At 41.3% G+C, this 17,506-nt stretch overlaps 1 protein-coding gene and 1 pseudogene across 1 annotated transcript in view; both read right to left on the bottom strand.

Moving 5' to 3' along the window:
- The window catches only part of MYO3B (myosin IIIB), a 575,113-nt gene that overhangs the window by 197,941 nt on the left and 359,666 nt on the right, over positions 1 to 17,506 (bottom strand). The window contains 3 exon segments of the mRNA XM_049887401.1: positions 10,969 to 11,046; positions 12,430 to 12,592; positions 13,652 to 13,763. Coding sequence (XP_049743358.1) covers positions 10,969 to 11,046; positions 12,430 to 12,592; positions 13,652 to 13,763 — 353 coding nt within the window.
- LOC126077773 (glyceraldehyde-3-phosphate dehydrogenase-like) lies at positions 14,664 to 15,939 on the bottom strand (annotated as a pseudogene).

Here is a 17,506-nt window from a genome sequence, read left to right as displayed (position 1 = left end):
TAAAGCAGCCAAAGAAGCTGCCCCTCAAGTTGTCTGAGCCCTGATGAAAACAGAAAAAGGAAATTACCCTGATTTCTTTATAAATAATCATAACCTTAATAAATTAACTTCAGAAAAATTAATAAAAAATCAACAGTTAGCTAAAACTGAGGAAATTGAAAGATGGAAAAAAGCAAATTGTTATGTTTGCCTTGCTTTGTATTACTTTTTAGTTAGTATTCTTATACTATGAAGTCTTTCTTAAGTATTCTCTTACTGTATATCATGACTCTTGCTGATGCCTGGCATGATAATGTCTTTGTTAGATTAGCTCACTCATAGCTAGTGCTGAAACCTGACTAACTGTTGTATTTGCCATCACATTCCAAAATCTGAGCATACTAATTCAGACCCTTTTGTTATGCCTGTGTTTAACTCTAGCTCTAAATCTGATTGTATTGTAAATCCTAACACTTCCTTTAAATGAGCTATATGTATCACATTGTAGCACCCCCCAAAATTATTAACAAGTCCCCAGGAGCCGTGTTTCAATTTAACAAAACACACACGAGTCAATGGTACAGAGGAAGGCTTGAAAAACTGAACCAAAAATACAGGGAAGTTTTATCCCTGTACTGATTGATTACTCACATGCCCAAGGAATCTCATGTATCTTCAAACTTTTATATAAGGACCTTGCAACAGTACCAAAGAAAAGCCACCCTTTTGTCATAGCATTTACCACGCTACATATTTGGGGCTATTTTCTGTTTGTGATAATTCTCTGACTGAAGAATGACTAGAAAAAGTCAACCAAACCATCCCTTCTCCACAAAATGACACTGGAAATAACATGATCTGGGCCCTCATGGAAATATATTTTTATGTGGGGAATCAATATATCCCACTAAGAAAAGCTCAAATCTTAATAATGAACCTTACGTTGGGCATTACCATGCCTAGATGATTTAAAAATGACAAGTCAATGTACACTTGGCTTTTTAGGGGTTCCCTTAAGTCTCCACTCTTATAATGAAAATGTACATTGGACCAATGATCTCAAACTCTTTTCCCAATATAAAAGAAATTATGAAAATCCTATAACGGACAAATCCAGGGATGGATGGCATTTTTATGGAGCCGTTTTTCCACCTGTAGGTATTCTGAACTTAAGAAAATCTATTCACAATTTGTATGTTTTACTACGCTTCAAATAACAAATGAGCTAACTGGTAGAAAACCAACAATAATCTTTAAACTCTCTTATTAAAGTTGTGTTGGATAACAGAATTGCTCTTTATGTTCTTCTAGCACTGAAGATGAGTTTGTGCAATTGCTAATACCACTTGTTGTACTTGGATAAATACATCAGGAGAAGCAGAGCAAGATCTTAAATGGGTCTTCCAGAAAGCTACATTTCTTTAACTATCCCTATGTCTAACTCCCCTTTTCTTGATCATTTTAGTTGGCTACCCACTGGAACCACCACTCGTCTTTGGTTTGTCATACTGCAGTGGCTTGCATGTTGCTGTGATGCTGGAAGCTATGCCACCAGTATTTCAAATACCAGCAGGGTCACCCATGGTGGACAGGTTTCAGGGGAACTTCCAGACTAAGACAGAATAGGAAGAAGGGCCTGGAAATCTACTTCTAAAAGGCTGGCCAATGAAAATCTTGTTAATAGCAAGGGAACTCATCAGATACAGTGCCAGAAGATAAGCCCCTCAGGTTGGAAAGCACTCATAATATGACTGGGGAAGAGGTGACTACTCAAAGTAGGGTTGACCTTAATGATGTGGATAGTGTAAAGCTTTCAGGACCTTCATTTGCTCATGTGCCACAATTCAAAACAAGAAGAAACAGCTGCAAACATCCACTAATAATTGGAATGTGGAATGTATGAAGCATGAATCTAAGAAATTTGGAAAAGAAATGGAACACTTGAAAATTGATATCCTAGGCATTAGTGAGCTGAAATGGATGAGTATTGGCCATTCTGAATTAGACAATCATATGGTCTACTATGCTAGGAAATACAAATTGAAGAGGAATTACGTTGCATTCATCATCAAAAAGAACATTTCCAAATCTATGCCGAAGTACAATGCTGTCGGTGACAGGATAATATCCATACACCTACAAGGAAGCCCAGTTAGTACAACGATTATTAAAATTTATGCACCAACCACTAAGGCCAAAGATGAAGAAACTGAGATTTTAACTAACTACTACAGTTTGAAATTGATCAAACATGTAATCAAGATGCATTTGATAATTACTGGTGATTGGAGTGCAAAAGTTGGAAATAAAGAAGGATTCAGTAGTCGGAAAATACGGCCTTAGTGACAGAAATGATACCAGAGATCAAATGACAGAATTTTGCAAGACAAATGACCTATTCATTGAAAATACCTTTTTTCAACAACATAAATGGCAACTATACACACGGATCTCACCAGACAGGGTATAGAGGAACCAAATCCACTACATCTGTGGAAAGAGACGATGGAGAAGCTCAATATCATCAGTCAGAACAAGATCAGGGGCCAACTGCAGAATGGACCATCAATTGCTCGTATGCAAATTCAAACTGAAGCTGAAGAAAATCAGAACATGTCCAAGAGAACAAAGTATGAACTTGAGTATATCTCACCTGAATTTAGAGACCATTTCAAGAATAAATTTGGTGCATTGGACACTAATGACTGAAGATCAGACGAGCTGTGGGATGACATCAAGGCCATCATACATGAAGAAAGCAAAGGTCATTAAAAAGATGGGAAAGAAAGAAAAGGTCAAAATGGATGTCAGAAAAGACTCTGAAAGTTCTCTTGAACATCGAGTAGCTAAAGGAAATGGAAGATATGATGAAGTAAAAGAGCTGAAAAGAAGATTTCAAAGGATGGCTTGAGAAGACAAAGTAAAGTATTATAATGAAACGTGCAAAGATCTGAAGTTAGAAAACCAAAAGGGAAGAACCTATTCAGCATTTCTCAAGCTAAAAGAACTGAAGAAAAAATTCAAGCCTTGAGTTGCAACATTGAAGGATTCCATGGGCCAAATACTGAGTGACACAAGAGGAATCAAAAGAAGATGGAAGGAGGCAAAAAATAAAGAACAATGAAGAATCCATTAAATATCTCACAACATGGATGAATCTGGACGGCATTATGCTGGGTGAAATAAGTAAATCACAAAAGGACAAATATTGTATAAAACCACTATTATAAAAGGTTTACACACAGAAAAAAAAAACTTTGATGATGTCTTAGTTGTCTAGTGCTGCTATATCAGAAATAACCACAAGAGGATGGCTTTAACAAACAGAAATTCATTCTCTCACAGTCTAGGAGGCTAGAAGTCTGAATTCAGGGTGCCAGCTCCCGGGGAAGGCTTTCTCTGCCAGCCAGGGGGCAAGGTCCTTGTCATCATTCTCCTCCTAGTCTAGGAGTTTCTCAATGTAGGGACCTCAGGTCCAAAAGACATGCTCTGCTCCTGGAGCTTCTTTCTTGGTGGTAGGAGATCCCTATCTCTCTGCTTGCTTGTTGTCTCTTCTTTTATCTCTTGTAAGATAGAAGATGATGCAGGCCACACCACAGGGAATCTCCCCTTACATGGATCAGGGCTATGGCCTGAGTAAGGGTGTTACATCCTACCCTAATCCTCTTTAACATAACCTAATCTTGCCTCATTAACCACAGGTAGAGATTAGGATTTACAACACATAGGATAATCACATGAGATCACAAAATGGAAAACAACCACACAGTACTGAGAATCATGACTTAACCAAGTTGACAAATATTTTGGAGGGACACAATTGGATTCATAACATTCCACCTGTGGCCCCCTAAAATTCATGTCCTTGCCACATGTATAATACTTTCACCTCATCATATCATAGCAATAAGTCTTAAATCAACTCCAAGTCCAAAATCTCCTGGGGCAAAATTCTTCTTTATCTGTGAAATCTAGAATACAAGTTATCTGCTTCCAAAGTACAATGGAAGAAAAGGTACAAGGTAGATATTTCCATTACAAATGGGAGAAACTGGAGGGAAAGAAGAGATAATAGGCATGAGGCAAGTCGGCAAAACATATCACATTAGCTCTCAAGGCTTGAAAATAATCCTCTGTTTCTCTGAGAACATATAGTCAATGGCCCTGCCCTTTAGCTCCACCTTCCAGACCCATTGGAACAGCAACTCTGGGTGGCCCCATTTTTCTAGTCCATCTGAGTGGAAACACTATCCCCTCAGCCCCGGCAGGCCCCGTTTTTCTACCCCTTGGGCATGGCAGCCCCACCCCTTCAACTATGGGCAGAGGATCTGGCTCCATCCCGCTGGTACTCTTGAAAGACAGCCCCACGCTCTGGAACTAAGTTGGTGAAGGTCTGACTGTTTAAAACCTAGGAGGGTACGGCCCCACCTTTGAAACTCCAGAGACCAAGGCTCCTACATTTGAGATCCCAGAGGTTGTGGCCCTACCCTTTGAGACTGAGGCAGCTCTGCTTCCTGTGTTCCTTGTCTCTTTGGCTTCTGCTTCCTGGTTTCTTGGTCTCTTGGCTTCTTGTGCCCTTGGGCCAGCCTGGTGTATGCCCTGCTCGGGCAAGTGTTCTAAAGCTCTTTAGCTCTGCTTATAAGTGACTGGAGGTACCCTCTTCCACCAGTAAAACTCACCTGGAAGGCACTCAGCTCTCTTGCTCCATAGGTCAGCGAACCTAGCTCCAAGATACATGCCCAGGGATATCCCACTCCTCTAGGAAGTCTCCTGCCCAAAGGCACTCAGCTCTCTTGCTCGTGGGTTGGCTCCCACACCACATTGAGCTGGTCTTCTGGTTCTGCTGTGGCCATTACTCTGCTGATATTTCTCGGCGTTTGCATCATCTCCAGTATTACAGCTCTCCTTACTTCCTTCTGAGCCTTTACCAGAACTGTCTTTGATGTCCATAATTCCAACAGTCTCTTCAAGGCAATCTCGGCTTTTATTATTAAGTACTTTAAAAACTCTTCCAGCCTCTATCCATTACTGAATTCCAAAACCACTTCTACATTGTAGGTATTTGTTAGAGCACCACACCATTTCTGGTACCCAATTCTGTCTTAGTAATCTAGTGCTGCTATTATAGAAATACCACAAGTAGATGGCTTTAACAAACAGAAATTTATTCTCTCACAGTCTAGGTTCCGCTGCTATTCATAAGGTTTTCACCAGCTAATGCTTTTCAGAAGCAGACTGCCGGGTCCTTCTTCCTAGTCTGTCTTAGTCTGGAAGCTCAGCTGAAACCTGTCCTCCATGGGTGACCCTGCTGGTATCTGAATACCAGTAGCATAGCTTCCAGCATCACAGCAACACGTAAGCCCCCACAGTATGACGAACTGACAGACATGTGGGGGCTTCTCAAATTATGGATAACATTGTGGAGAACAGGAATTCAGAACACTTAATTGTACTCATGAGGAACCTTTACATAGATCAAGAGGCAGTTGTTTGGACAGAACGAGGGGATACTAATTGGTTTAAAGTCAGGAAAAGTGTGCGTCAGGGTTGTATCATTTCACCATACCTATTCAATCTATGTGCTGAGCAAATAATCCGAAAAGCTGGACTATATGAAGAACGGGGCATCAGGATTTGAGGAAGACTCATTAACAACCTGCTTTATGCAGATGACACAACCTTACTTGCTGAAAGGGAAAAGGACTTGAAGTACTTACTAATGAAGATCGAAGATCACAGCGTTCAGTATGGATTACACCTCAACATAAAGAAAACAAAAATCCTCACAACTGGACCAATGAGCAAAATCATGATAAACAGAGAAAAGATTGCAGTTGTCAAGGATTTCATTTGACTTGGATCCACAATCAACAGCCATGGAAGTGCAGTCAAGAAATCAAATGGCACATTGCATTGGGTAAATATGCTGCAAAGGACCTCTTTAAAGTGTTGAAGAGCAAAGATGTCACCCTGAAGACTAAGGTGCACCTGACCCAAGCCACGGTATTTTCAGTCGCATCATATGCATGTGAAAGCTGGGCAATGGATAAGGAAGATCGAAGAAGAATTGATGCCTTTGAATTGTGGTGCTGGTGAAGAATATTGAATATACCAGGGACTGCCAAAAGAACGAACAAATCTGACTTGGAAGAAGTACAACCAGAATGCTCCTCAGAAGCAAGGATGGCTAGACTGCATCTTACACACTTTGGACATGTTGTCAGGAAGGATCAGTCCCTGGAGAAGAACATCATGCTTGGCAAAGTTCCGGGTCAGCAGAAAAGAGGAAGACCCTCAACAAAGTGGACTGACACAGTGGCTGCAATAATGAGCTCAAGCATAACAATGATTGTAGGGATGGCAGTGTTTCATTCTGTTGTGCACAGGGTTGCTATGAGTCAGAACTGGCTTGACGGCACCTAACAACAACAACAACACAGTCTAGGAGGCTAAAAGTCTGAATGCAGGGTGCCAGCTCCCGGGGAAGGCTTTCTTTCTGTGTCAGCCCAGGGGGGAGGTCCTTGTTATCAATCTCCCCCTGGTCTAGGAGCTTCTCATCACAGGGATCCTGGGTCCAAAGGATGCACTCTGTTCCCAGAGCTTCTTTCTTGATGTTATGAGGTCCCTATCTCTTTGCTCGCTTGTCTCTTCTTTTATCTATTGTGGGATAAAAGGTGATAAAGGTCCTACTCCAGTGCAACATCTCTTACATGGATCAGGGCTGTGACCTGAGTAAGGGTGTTTCATCCTACCATAATCCTCTTTAACATAATCTAATCTTGCCTCATTAACCACAGGTAGAGATTAGGATTTACAACACATAGGATAATCACATGAGACCACAAAATGGAGGACAACCACACAATACTGAGAATCATGGCCTAGCCAAGTTGACACATATTTTGGGGGGACACAATCAAATCCATAACAGATGGTTATGAGGTAGGGGCAAAGTGGAGAGGGGAAATCACTAGCTAGATAGTAGATAAGGGTTAACTTTGGTGAAGGGAAAGGCAATACACAATATAGGGGAAGTCTGTCCAACTTGACCAAGGCAAAGCCATAGAAGCTTACTAAACACTTCCAAGCACCTTGAAGGAATGAGTTACTGGGGCCAAGGGCTGGGGACCATGGTCTCGGAGGATATCTAAGTCAATTGGCATAACATTGTTCCTAAGCAAAATGTTCTACATCCAACTTTGGTGAGTAGCACCTGGGGTCTTAAAAGCTTGTGAGCAGCCATTTAAGATATATCGATTGGTCCCAGCTCAAGGAGAATGAAGAAAACCAAAGACACAAGGAAAATATTAGTCCAAAGGACTAATGGACCACTTGAACCACAGCTTTCATTGGCTTGAGCCCAGAAGAACTAGATGGTGCCAGCTACCACCAACTACTCTGACAGGGTTCACAATAGAGGGTTCCAGACCTAGCAAGAGAAAAATGTAGAACAAAATTCAAATTCACAAAAAAAGGCCAGACTCGCTGTCTGACAGAGACTAGAGAAATCCCGAATACTATGGCCCTCAGACACCCTGCTAACTCAGAACAGAAGTCATATCCAAAGTCCACCTTTCAGTCAAAGATTAGACAGGCCTATTTTATAAAACAAACAATAACACTTGTGAGAAACTTGCTTCTTAGTTCAATCAAGTATACAAGACCAAATGGGCAACAACTGCTGAAAAGCAAAGATGAGATGGTAGGAAAGGACAGGAAACCTGGAAGAATGGACATGGGGAGCCTAGGGTGTAAAGGGAAAAGCGAGAGTGCTGACACGTTGTGGAAATTGCAACCAACGTCACAAAACAATTTGTGTATAAATTTTTGAATGAGAAACTAATTTGTGGTATGAACTTTCACTGAAAACACAATAAAAAAAAAGAGGAAGATGGAAAGAATACACGGAGTTATTGTACCAAAAAGAATTCATCGATGTTCAACTATTTTAAGGAGGTAGCATGTGATTGAGAACTGATGGTATGGGAGGAAGAAGTCGAAGCTGCATGAAGGTATTGGTAAAAAACAAGGCTCTAGGAATTAATGAAATACCAATTGAGATGTTTCAACAAATGGATGCAAGGCTGGAGATGCTCACTAGTCTACATCAAGAAATTCGGAAGACAGCTACCTGGCCAACTGACTGGAAGAGATCCGTATTTGTCCCTATTCTAAAGAAAGTGATACAATAGAATGTGGAAATTATCCAACAATATCATTAATATCACATGCAAGTAAAATTTTTCTGAAGATAATTTAAAAAACGGTTGCAGCAGTAGTACATCAACAGGGAACTGCTAGAAATTCAAGCTGGATTCAGAAGAATATGTGGAATGAAGAATATCATTGCTGATGTCAGGCGGATCTTGGCTGAAAGCAGAGAATACCTGAAAGATGTTTACTTGTGTTTTATTGACTATGCAAAGGCATTCCACTGTGCGGCTCATAATAACTTATGGAAAACATTTCAAAGAATGGGAATTCCAGAACACTTAATTGTGCTCGTTTGGAACCTGTGCACAGACAAAGAGGCAGTCATACAAACAAAACAAGGGGATGCTGCATAGTTTAAAATCAGGAAAAGTGTGTGTCAGGCTTGTATCCTTTCATCGTACTTATTCGACTTGTTTGGTGAGCAAATAATCTGAGAAGCTGGACTATATGAAGCACGAGGCATCAGGATTGGAGGAAGACTCATTAACAACCTGTGATATGCAGATGACAACCTTGCTTGCTGAATGTGAAGAAGACTCGAAGCACTTACTGATGAAGATCAAATTCTATAGCCTTCAGTATGGATTACACCTCAACATAAACAAAACCAAAATCCTTACTAGTTACAACTGGACCGATAAGCAACATCATGATAAACAGAGAAAATATTCATGTTGTCAAGGATTTCCTTTTACTTGGATCCACAATCAATGCCCACGGAAGCATCAGTCAAGAAATCAAACAATGTATCACACTGGGCGAATCTGTTGCAAAAGACCTTTTTAAAGTTTTAAAAGCAAAGATGTTACTTTGAGTACTAAGGTGCATCTGACCCAAGCCATGGAATTTTTAATCATTTCATATGCATGGGAAAGCTGGACAGTGAATAAGGAAGACCAAAGAAGAATTGCTGCCTTTGAATTATGGTGTTGGCAAAGAATATTGAATATACCGTGGATTGCCAGAAGAATGAACAAATCCGTCTTGGAAGAAATACCGTCACTGTGCTCCTTGGAAGTGTGGATGGCAAGACCTCGTCTAACGTATTGGACATGACATAAGGAGGGACCAGTCACTGATGAAGGACACCACGTTTGGTAAAGTAGGGGGTCGGTGAAAAAGACGAAGGCCCTCAATGAGATGGATTGACACACCGTGTGCAACAATGGGCTCAATGATTGTGAATGTGGCAACCGACTCGATGGTACCTAACAAAAACGACACCTAATGGAACTGGTTCTTGAGTAACCCAGTTTTACAAAGTGGATTAATGTTCTTAACCATTATAATAGTTGTTATTATCATTATAATAACCGTACTCACAATACAACACTACTTGCTATCCAAAAGATCATGTGTTTTAAAGAAACGGCAATTCCTTAGAGAACAGTTCTGTTCTTCACCTTGGCCAATGCCACACCTTGCCAAGTATTCCTATTAATTTGGCCCTACTCTTACATACCCCTTCTTAAAGGATCACAGAAGCAGAGGTCCAATTTATGGTATGGCAAAGAAGTCAGCGGTGTTGCACGGCTAACTGCAGGTAGCAACCTGAGTATTAAAGGCTTATCAAAGTAAGTGGGAACCAATAAAGAGACGACTCATGACTGTAAGTGTGGGGTCTTAAAAACCCATTCTAAATAGGCAGTCATCTAAATAATGCAAGGAAAATAAGTCCATGTAGAAAAAGACACTCTAATAATAGTGATCAGTGAATTTCTACAGAAATTCTTGATCAGAAGGTAGGGGTTGTGAAGGAGCCCTAAAAATCTAGGTGCCTGGCGGGAGAAGCTTCTGCCGCAGATGTAGGCTAGAATCTATTTTTGCTGTTTACTGCTCATTCTTAGCTGACTTTCAAAAGTCAGCTCGCCAAAATACCTCAGGAAGCCTTTGAGCTCTCCTCCCCTCTCCTCTCTTCCTCTCACAGCCTGCTCCCAGAAAGGGTATTCACTCAGTCTGTGCCCCAAAATATCCACAGATTAACAAGAAGTTAACTAACTCAAACTCTGTGATTAACAAGACAGTGCTTAAGGGAGCTTGCAATTGTCTGGTGCCTGTTAAATCATAATTTTGTAAATGCCAATCAATCAGAATGTTTTCCTCGTTAAGTTCCTGGATTACCTATACTTAAACTCTGAAAAATTTCCTTTGCTGGGGCGTTTTTGTGAATCCTCACGAAGTGCTGCCCGATCTGCATCGTCTGTTCCTCCAATAAATCTCTTTGCTTTAATTTTAACAAAAGGTCCAGTTTGCTCTTTGACAGTTGACTTTGAAAGTCATCAAGTTATTTCTACTATGGTGCTACTGAGAAACAGGTGTTGCATATTATCAGAGAATTCCAGGGTTGCAAGGCACTTTCCAGGCCTTTTTTAGCCAGTGCCTTTATTTCACAGATAAGGAAAGTGTGACTCCAAGAGGGAAAGAGATGTGTTCAACTGGCAGTATTCAAAGTTGGGTCTATATCCAAATCACCTATGTTCAAATGCTGGCTCTGCAACTAACTAGCTGTATGGCCTTGGGCAAGTCTCTGCTTCAGTTTCTTCCTCTACAAAATGAGGAATATAAGAGTACCTACCCACTCAGAGCATCCTTATCAACATACCTGATATCATTATTATCTCACAGGGGTTGTGTCAGAATAAGCACTACAGCCCACAACCTCTTGACTCATATTCCAGTGTTCTGAATTATTAACCTTTTAGCTTTTCTAAACTCACGTGAACTTAATCACAGAATGTTTTCAAATGGACACTATGAAAATGTTTTTTTAATTACCTGCTTGAATATGAACAGCAGACTCACTCCTGTTGCTTATTTTCTTAAATTTCCTCTGAGTGTCATATCCTCTCCAGGCTAAAAATATAAAACCATGTGCTAGAAATGACATTAATTTAAAAACATGCCAGACAATTGATATAAGCTATTTTTGTTCCAACCTATTACCACTCTCTTCCCTCCCTCCTGCTTCCTCGCTGAATAAAATAAGCACAGATACGAGAATTATGGTGGGGAAGAGGGGCCTCTCTGTCCTCAAGGTTGGCCTCTGAGATGTTTCTGAGAGGGGTTCTTTTGGTTCAGGAAGTGAGTAACTGAGGATACTATGAATCCAAACCATATGGGACCCCCATCCCAAGTAAGGTGGTTCTCTGTCATCCCAACCCCTGCAGTAGATCCTGTCTTCAGGACTTGGGGGCAGGGGGTTGGGGAAATGACGGAAAGGAACTGGAATAGCCTGACCTTTTGATTTGTGAGAAGAGGTATAAATACGAAAGTTGAGGGGAAGAGAAAAATAGAGTGGTAACAGAAGGGGAATAATGAGTAGCACAACAGTACCATTTGTGGAGGGTGAGCCATGAGTCAAGAACTGTGCTGAGGGAGGGGAAATGGTACAATAGGAACCAAAGACTGGTGAAGAGAAAGAGAAGAGAATGTGGGAAGGAATTTCCAGAAGTGTTTTGAGTTTTTTAGGTACAGAACTGGGGAGTGAAAAACACCTACCACGGACACATGTATCTCTCCTTTTTGCTCCCCTACTTTGCTTGGTCTGAGTATCACAACTCCAAGTTGCTAAATGAGGTCATGAAGTACTGAGTGGACTAAGGCACCTGTGATTCTGGGTTACGAAAGCACAAAGGAAATCGTCCTCTATGTTCCAGATCTGGCACTTTCACAACCACTTATCAATAGCACATGTGCTCAAACGCTGTTTGTAACACAAATGACACATATTGTGTGCGAAGAGGCACTGGTGGGGCTGGGTGCATGGAAGAGCCTAGCAATTTGTTCCCTTGGTTTGTGAGTACTGTCTGTGCTAGTAAACCCTTCTACAAATGGCATTAATAATTCTGATGCTGAATACCTGGTAACTGACCTGAAATGTATATTATGTCACTTATCTGGGAGATAGGGCACATGTCTGTGTGGCTTGGATTTTACATTGCGCACTTTGTACTGCCTCTATCTTGCTACTCATCACAGTGTATCATAATGGCTTGTTTGTTTACCCATGAGGCCAGAGACCATAGTGGTCTTGTTCACTGCTATATCCCTAACACCTAGTACAGGGCCTGGCCTACAGTAGGCACTCATACACATTTGCTGAAAAAGGAAGGAAGGGAGGGAGGGAGGCAGAAAGGGAAGAGGCCACTGAGAAAAGCAACAGGTGGTAGCCCCCAGTACTTAAAGACTTGAAACGTCAAGATTCAGGACAGTATCTATGAAAACTGTAGCATTTACCTGACTGGATGGCAATGGCCCCCTTCTCTCTCTTCTCTCTGACTCTCTTATATCTCCTGGCTCCAAGCCACCCCTTGGTATATGCCTGCAGCACAACCACTCTGCCTATGACTTCTCGCAGCAGCAAATTTAACTGCTCGACGTGGTAATACTTGAGAAAAACCTGAAAGGAGATATGATTTAGCATTTCGTATGAGCTCCCAAACAAAAATTCACTCTACTTCATCATATTCTTAGTTGTAAATATTAAAATCATTATTCAAATAAAGCTTACAGTGAAAACCAAAAAAAAAAAAAAAAAAAGTCCAAACTCATTGCCATTGAGTCGATTCTGACTTATAGCGATCCTATTAGACAGAGTAGCAGAAAAAAAGGCAGTGATTTAATTTATGCTGATATTATAGACTTCTTGGGGGCAAATACAATTCTTCTTCTAAGGTTGAGCCAATCCTTGATTTTTGATATTAACAGATGCTGAGGTTAACAGAGTTTTAGGAGATCCCAAATACGTTCCAGGCCTGCCTCATTTCTGCCAAGAGTTCCATTTTCTCAGCTTGATCTCTACTTGGTTTCCAGATAGCCTCTGGTGGAGATACTAACCAACAGAACTGACCCAAGGCCCACAGTGGAAGATAGGAGGGAGAAGGGCCTGGACAAGCCACGGTGATTTAATTCCTGCTGAGGAGTGGTTGTGCTGGCCATCACCACTCAGGCTAAGGTTGTCTTTGTGGTGCAATTCAGGATGGATCATTAAACCCTGGGATCCTACAGGGACACGATGTTTGCCCAAATGAAAAGCTACGCATGATGAGACTAATCATCAGGGAACTCAGTAAATAACATGAGTCCAATTAAAAATGGACAAAACTCTGAAAGAAGCTCATCATTGTCATTAATATGATTTGCATATATTACATATGGTGCTAGATAGAATAAGCAGCTTTTTTAAAAGGACATTTTAAAATGAGCTTAAAGATCTCATTCTAAAAAGGCTAAATGGTTCTCCAACTACATACAGAATAAGAAGGAAACCCTCATCCTCCAGTTTCTAAGGCAGGAGGACTCTTGACCCAAGACCAGTAAAAATCATTGTTAGGTTGTGATCTTGTCGGCTAAACTACACAATTTACAGGCTAAACTACGCCATTTATACTATGACAGGAGACAAAGGCAAAGGGAAGGGCATCACAGGTGACAATGCGAACAATAAAGAAAACAATACCTTTGTTTTTCCTAGCACCCAGTGATCTAATCTGGACTTTTCCAAGATAGCGATACAGCTCTCTTTGCTAGCAAGAGGTGTCTGATGTGCTCTGAACGCCAGGTAATAATACCTACAAAATAAAAGAACAAAACTAAACATTTTTAGTTGTCATTTGATTCGGGATAGTAGAATTGCTCTGGAACTATTGACATGCCTGGTTTTTTAATAGTAAATATTGCTTGGCCACCAATAATAATATGTGAAAAATATAAAATTTATATCCATTAACTTGGCTTTTACTTGCTTTCATGTTTCCTGCTATGCATATTTCCCTTCGTAATTCATACTCAATGCACACTTGGTATCTTTTGCAAGCAAAGTCAAAGTATCTAATCCTTTTAGAAAGCTGAAATTAGGCAGCTCTCCCAGTGAAAGTTGCCATTTTAGAGTTAAATCACTATTATAAAAATAATTTGTAATCCCATTGTACATATTTCGATTCTGCTTTGAAAAATCCCACTTGAAACAATTTGTAGATAGCAAAAGTGATCTAAGCCTAACACTACTGATTCCGTCTGTTGAGCCAACCTCTTATTCAAGGTGTAGAGTGTGTTTTCTTGATAAAATCATTAAAACCACGTATGTTTTCTTAGGTTACTTCATTTTAGTGAACTTCTCAACTTTCAAAGAAAAAGTTTCTGAGGGTTTCTTTGCCCCTTCTCTTTTTCTCCTATATTCTCCCTACATGTATATGTGTATGTGTGTGTATATATATATATATAATATATATCGTATATTGTATATCATACATCATAGACTTGTTGAACACATTATTCTTTAAATAGGACATTTTCTCTGCTCTTAGCTGCCGTCCATAATTAAATTTAACTCCTTGGAAGTTTAAAAAGGCTAAATGGTTTTTAATTTTTTTGTCAAAGGATTTTCCTGCCATTACTGAGACAAGGCTAATCTGTTACCTTGGAATTTACTTTTAAATATAGAGCTGTTTTTAGTTTTTTTTTTGGCTGGGTATAGGTATAGTATACTTTATTGATGGTACATGACAAGGTTGGGCTCTCTAAGCCCCTCTCCCCTTTCTTCAGGGGGTATGGATGGAAACTGTAGAGGATGGGAGATTCTCAGTGTGTTGGATCAAGTTGGGGCAAGGACTCCCCAGGAGCTGAGAGGGCCTCTCTTCCTCTAGAGCTATTTGCTGGGACTGGTGGTCCAAAGGGGTCTTATTCCATGGAGGCCATGTGGACCATAGGGTCCACCACCCTGTTACTGTAGCCAAATTCATTGTCATACCAGGAAATGAGCTTGACAAAGTGGTCATTGAGGGCAAGGCCAGCCCCAGCATCAAAGGTGGAAGAGTGGCTGTCACTGTTAAAGTCGCAGGAGACAACCTGGTCTTCAGTGTAGCCCAGGATGCCCTTTAGGGGACCCTCCGATGCCTGCTTCACTACCTTCTTCATGTCATCATATTTGGCAGCTTTCTCCAGACGGCAGGTCAGATCGATGACTGACACGTTGGGGGTGGGGACATGGAAGGCCATGCCTGTGAGCTTCCCATTCAGCTCAGGGATGACCTTGCCCACAGCCTTGGCAGTGCCAGTAGATGCAGGGATGATGTTCTGGGCAGCACCACGGCCGTCACGCCACTGTTTCCCAGAGGGGCCATCCACAGTCTTCTGGGTGGCAGTGATGGCATGGACTGTGGTCATGAGTCCCTCCACGATGCCAAAGTTGTCATGGATGACCTTGGCCAGGGGAGGCAAGCAGTTGGTGGTGCAGGAAGCATTGCTGACAATTTTGAGAGAGTTGTCATACTTCTCGTGGTTCACGCCCATCACAAACATGGGGGCATCAGCAGAAGGGGCACAGATGATTACCCTTTTGGCACCACCCTTCAAGTGAGCCCCAGCCTTCTCCAAAGTTGTAAAGACACCAGTGGACTCTACAACATACTCAGCACCAGCATCAACCCACTTGATGTTGGTGGGATCTCGCTCCTGGAAGATAGAGATGGGTTTCCCATTGATGAAAAGCTTTCCGTTCTCAGCCTTGACGGTGCCATGGAATTTGCTGTGGGTGGAATCATACTAGAACATGTAGACCATGTAGTGGAGGTCAATGAAGGGGTCATTGATGGCAACAATGTCCACTTTGCCAGTGTTAAAAGCAGCCCTGGTGACCAGGCGTCCAATACGGCCAAATCCGTTTACTCCGACCTTCACCATCGTGTCTTAGGGATGCGGCTGGCACTGCACGAAAAGTAGCGGCTGTCTACTAAACCGGGAGGAGCAGAGAGCCTGTTTTTACTTTTTTAAAAAAATTGCCAAAATTTAAAATATGTTTTTCCTACTGCCAAGTATACTCATATCTTTATGTTATGGAAAAATAAACATACCTGATTACCACTTGAGTCATTTAACTTTACCTTTTGATACAAGATTGTTTTATAAGTTAGACTATAGCGCAGAACTTGCAGGAAACATTAGCATTCAGAGATTCTGGGAATGTTTCTGAGGCTCTCTGTTTCTACCTTTGGGAAGGAGGGGCACCGGTCTCTCAGAACCCGTGAATGGTGGCCAGGATCAGATGACGTTAGGTCATTTGTCCAAGCCCAGGAACCACTAACAACAGCTATCTTCTGGAGCTAAGGGGAGGAGGGACAGCCAACCCTGAGTCAAGCTCAGGCCTCATGGGCAGTTCATGGTATCAGTGCAGGTTCTTCATACGCAGTTTCCCAGGACTATAATTTCAAATCATGGCGAATCGGTTTTGGCCATGGCAAAGAGATTGTGGCCTGGAGTACACAGGATGGTGAAAATGAATGGCAAAGATATACGGGACCAGTGTCTTGGGAAGGCTGAAGTACAGATGGTTTAAGGCGTAAAAGTCAATGGTAAAGCCAGGATTCCCTACACTAACATGTGCTCCCTTAGCTTTAATCAGCCCAGGCTTGCTCATGGTAAATGCTCAACGCTACTGGTGATAAAGTATTTAAAGAGAACCTAATGAATGCCCAGGACTATGCAGAATATAAGAAGAATGCAAGGTAAGTTCCAATTCTCCTGTCAAAGATTCAAGGATTTAGACTTGTTTTTCAGGCATCTGTGGGTAGCTGTTAAAAAAAAATTTTCTAAATAGGCAGAATGTATCCTGAACTTACATATATGAACTTGACTTTAATTTTTAGTCCTTCAGCCCAAATCTCTTGTATTTATTATGATGACAATATTCATATCAGGCTTGGTTCAATAAGAAATGGTAAAGAGGTGACAGTTTCAAAAAATACTGGAGGAAATATATAAGTGGTATATCAACGTATCAACAGTAACCAGGGCATAGAAGTATAATGTAATTTTAGGTTCTAGTAGGTACCATGGTAAAAAAGTGCTTTGGCTGAGTTCCTGTGGGGTTCAAAGCAAGGGCTTAGCTGAAAGGAACCAAGCCAAAAGGTCTGCTAGCAAGCGGGGCTTTTATGATGCATTAAAAAGGCAGGAGATATGCAACAACAGAATAATAAGTGGAAAGGTCTGTCTTGAGGGTCTGGGCACTTGAGGACATGGTTAAGACCAGCTCTGCCTGGTGCTGCCTTTTATGTGTAGGATTTATCTCTCGGATTGGAGTCTGCAGTACTGAGTTAAGAATCAGAAGATCTCTGTCCTAACTATGGTTTTAAGTTACCCACTGCTCTAGACCTGAATTCCCACAGGTGGAAATGGTTGATTTGGTCCAGGTAGTGGTTCCTGACTTAAAAGAGCTGAGAGGCATGAAACACTCTATGAAAAGCTGGTAAAAACTATACACATTCTTTCTTAGGAAAGTACTCAACATAGCATACACTGTCAAGCGTCCACATATCTC

Source organism: Elephas maximus, chromosome 6 (genome assembly GCF_024166365.1).
Source record: "Elephas maximus indicus isolate mEleMax1 chromosome 6, mEleMax1 primary haplotype, whole genome shotgun sequence".
Classification (NCBI taxonomy): Eukaryota; Metazoa; Chordata; class Mammalia; order Proboscidea; family Elephantidae; genus Elephas; species Elephas maximus.
Note: the sequence above shows the minus strand (reverse complement) of the source record. Positions and strands in the feature narration are given on the sequence as shown.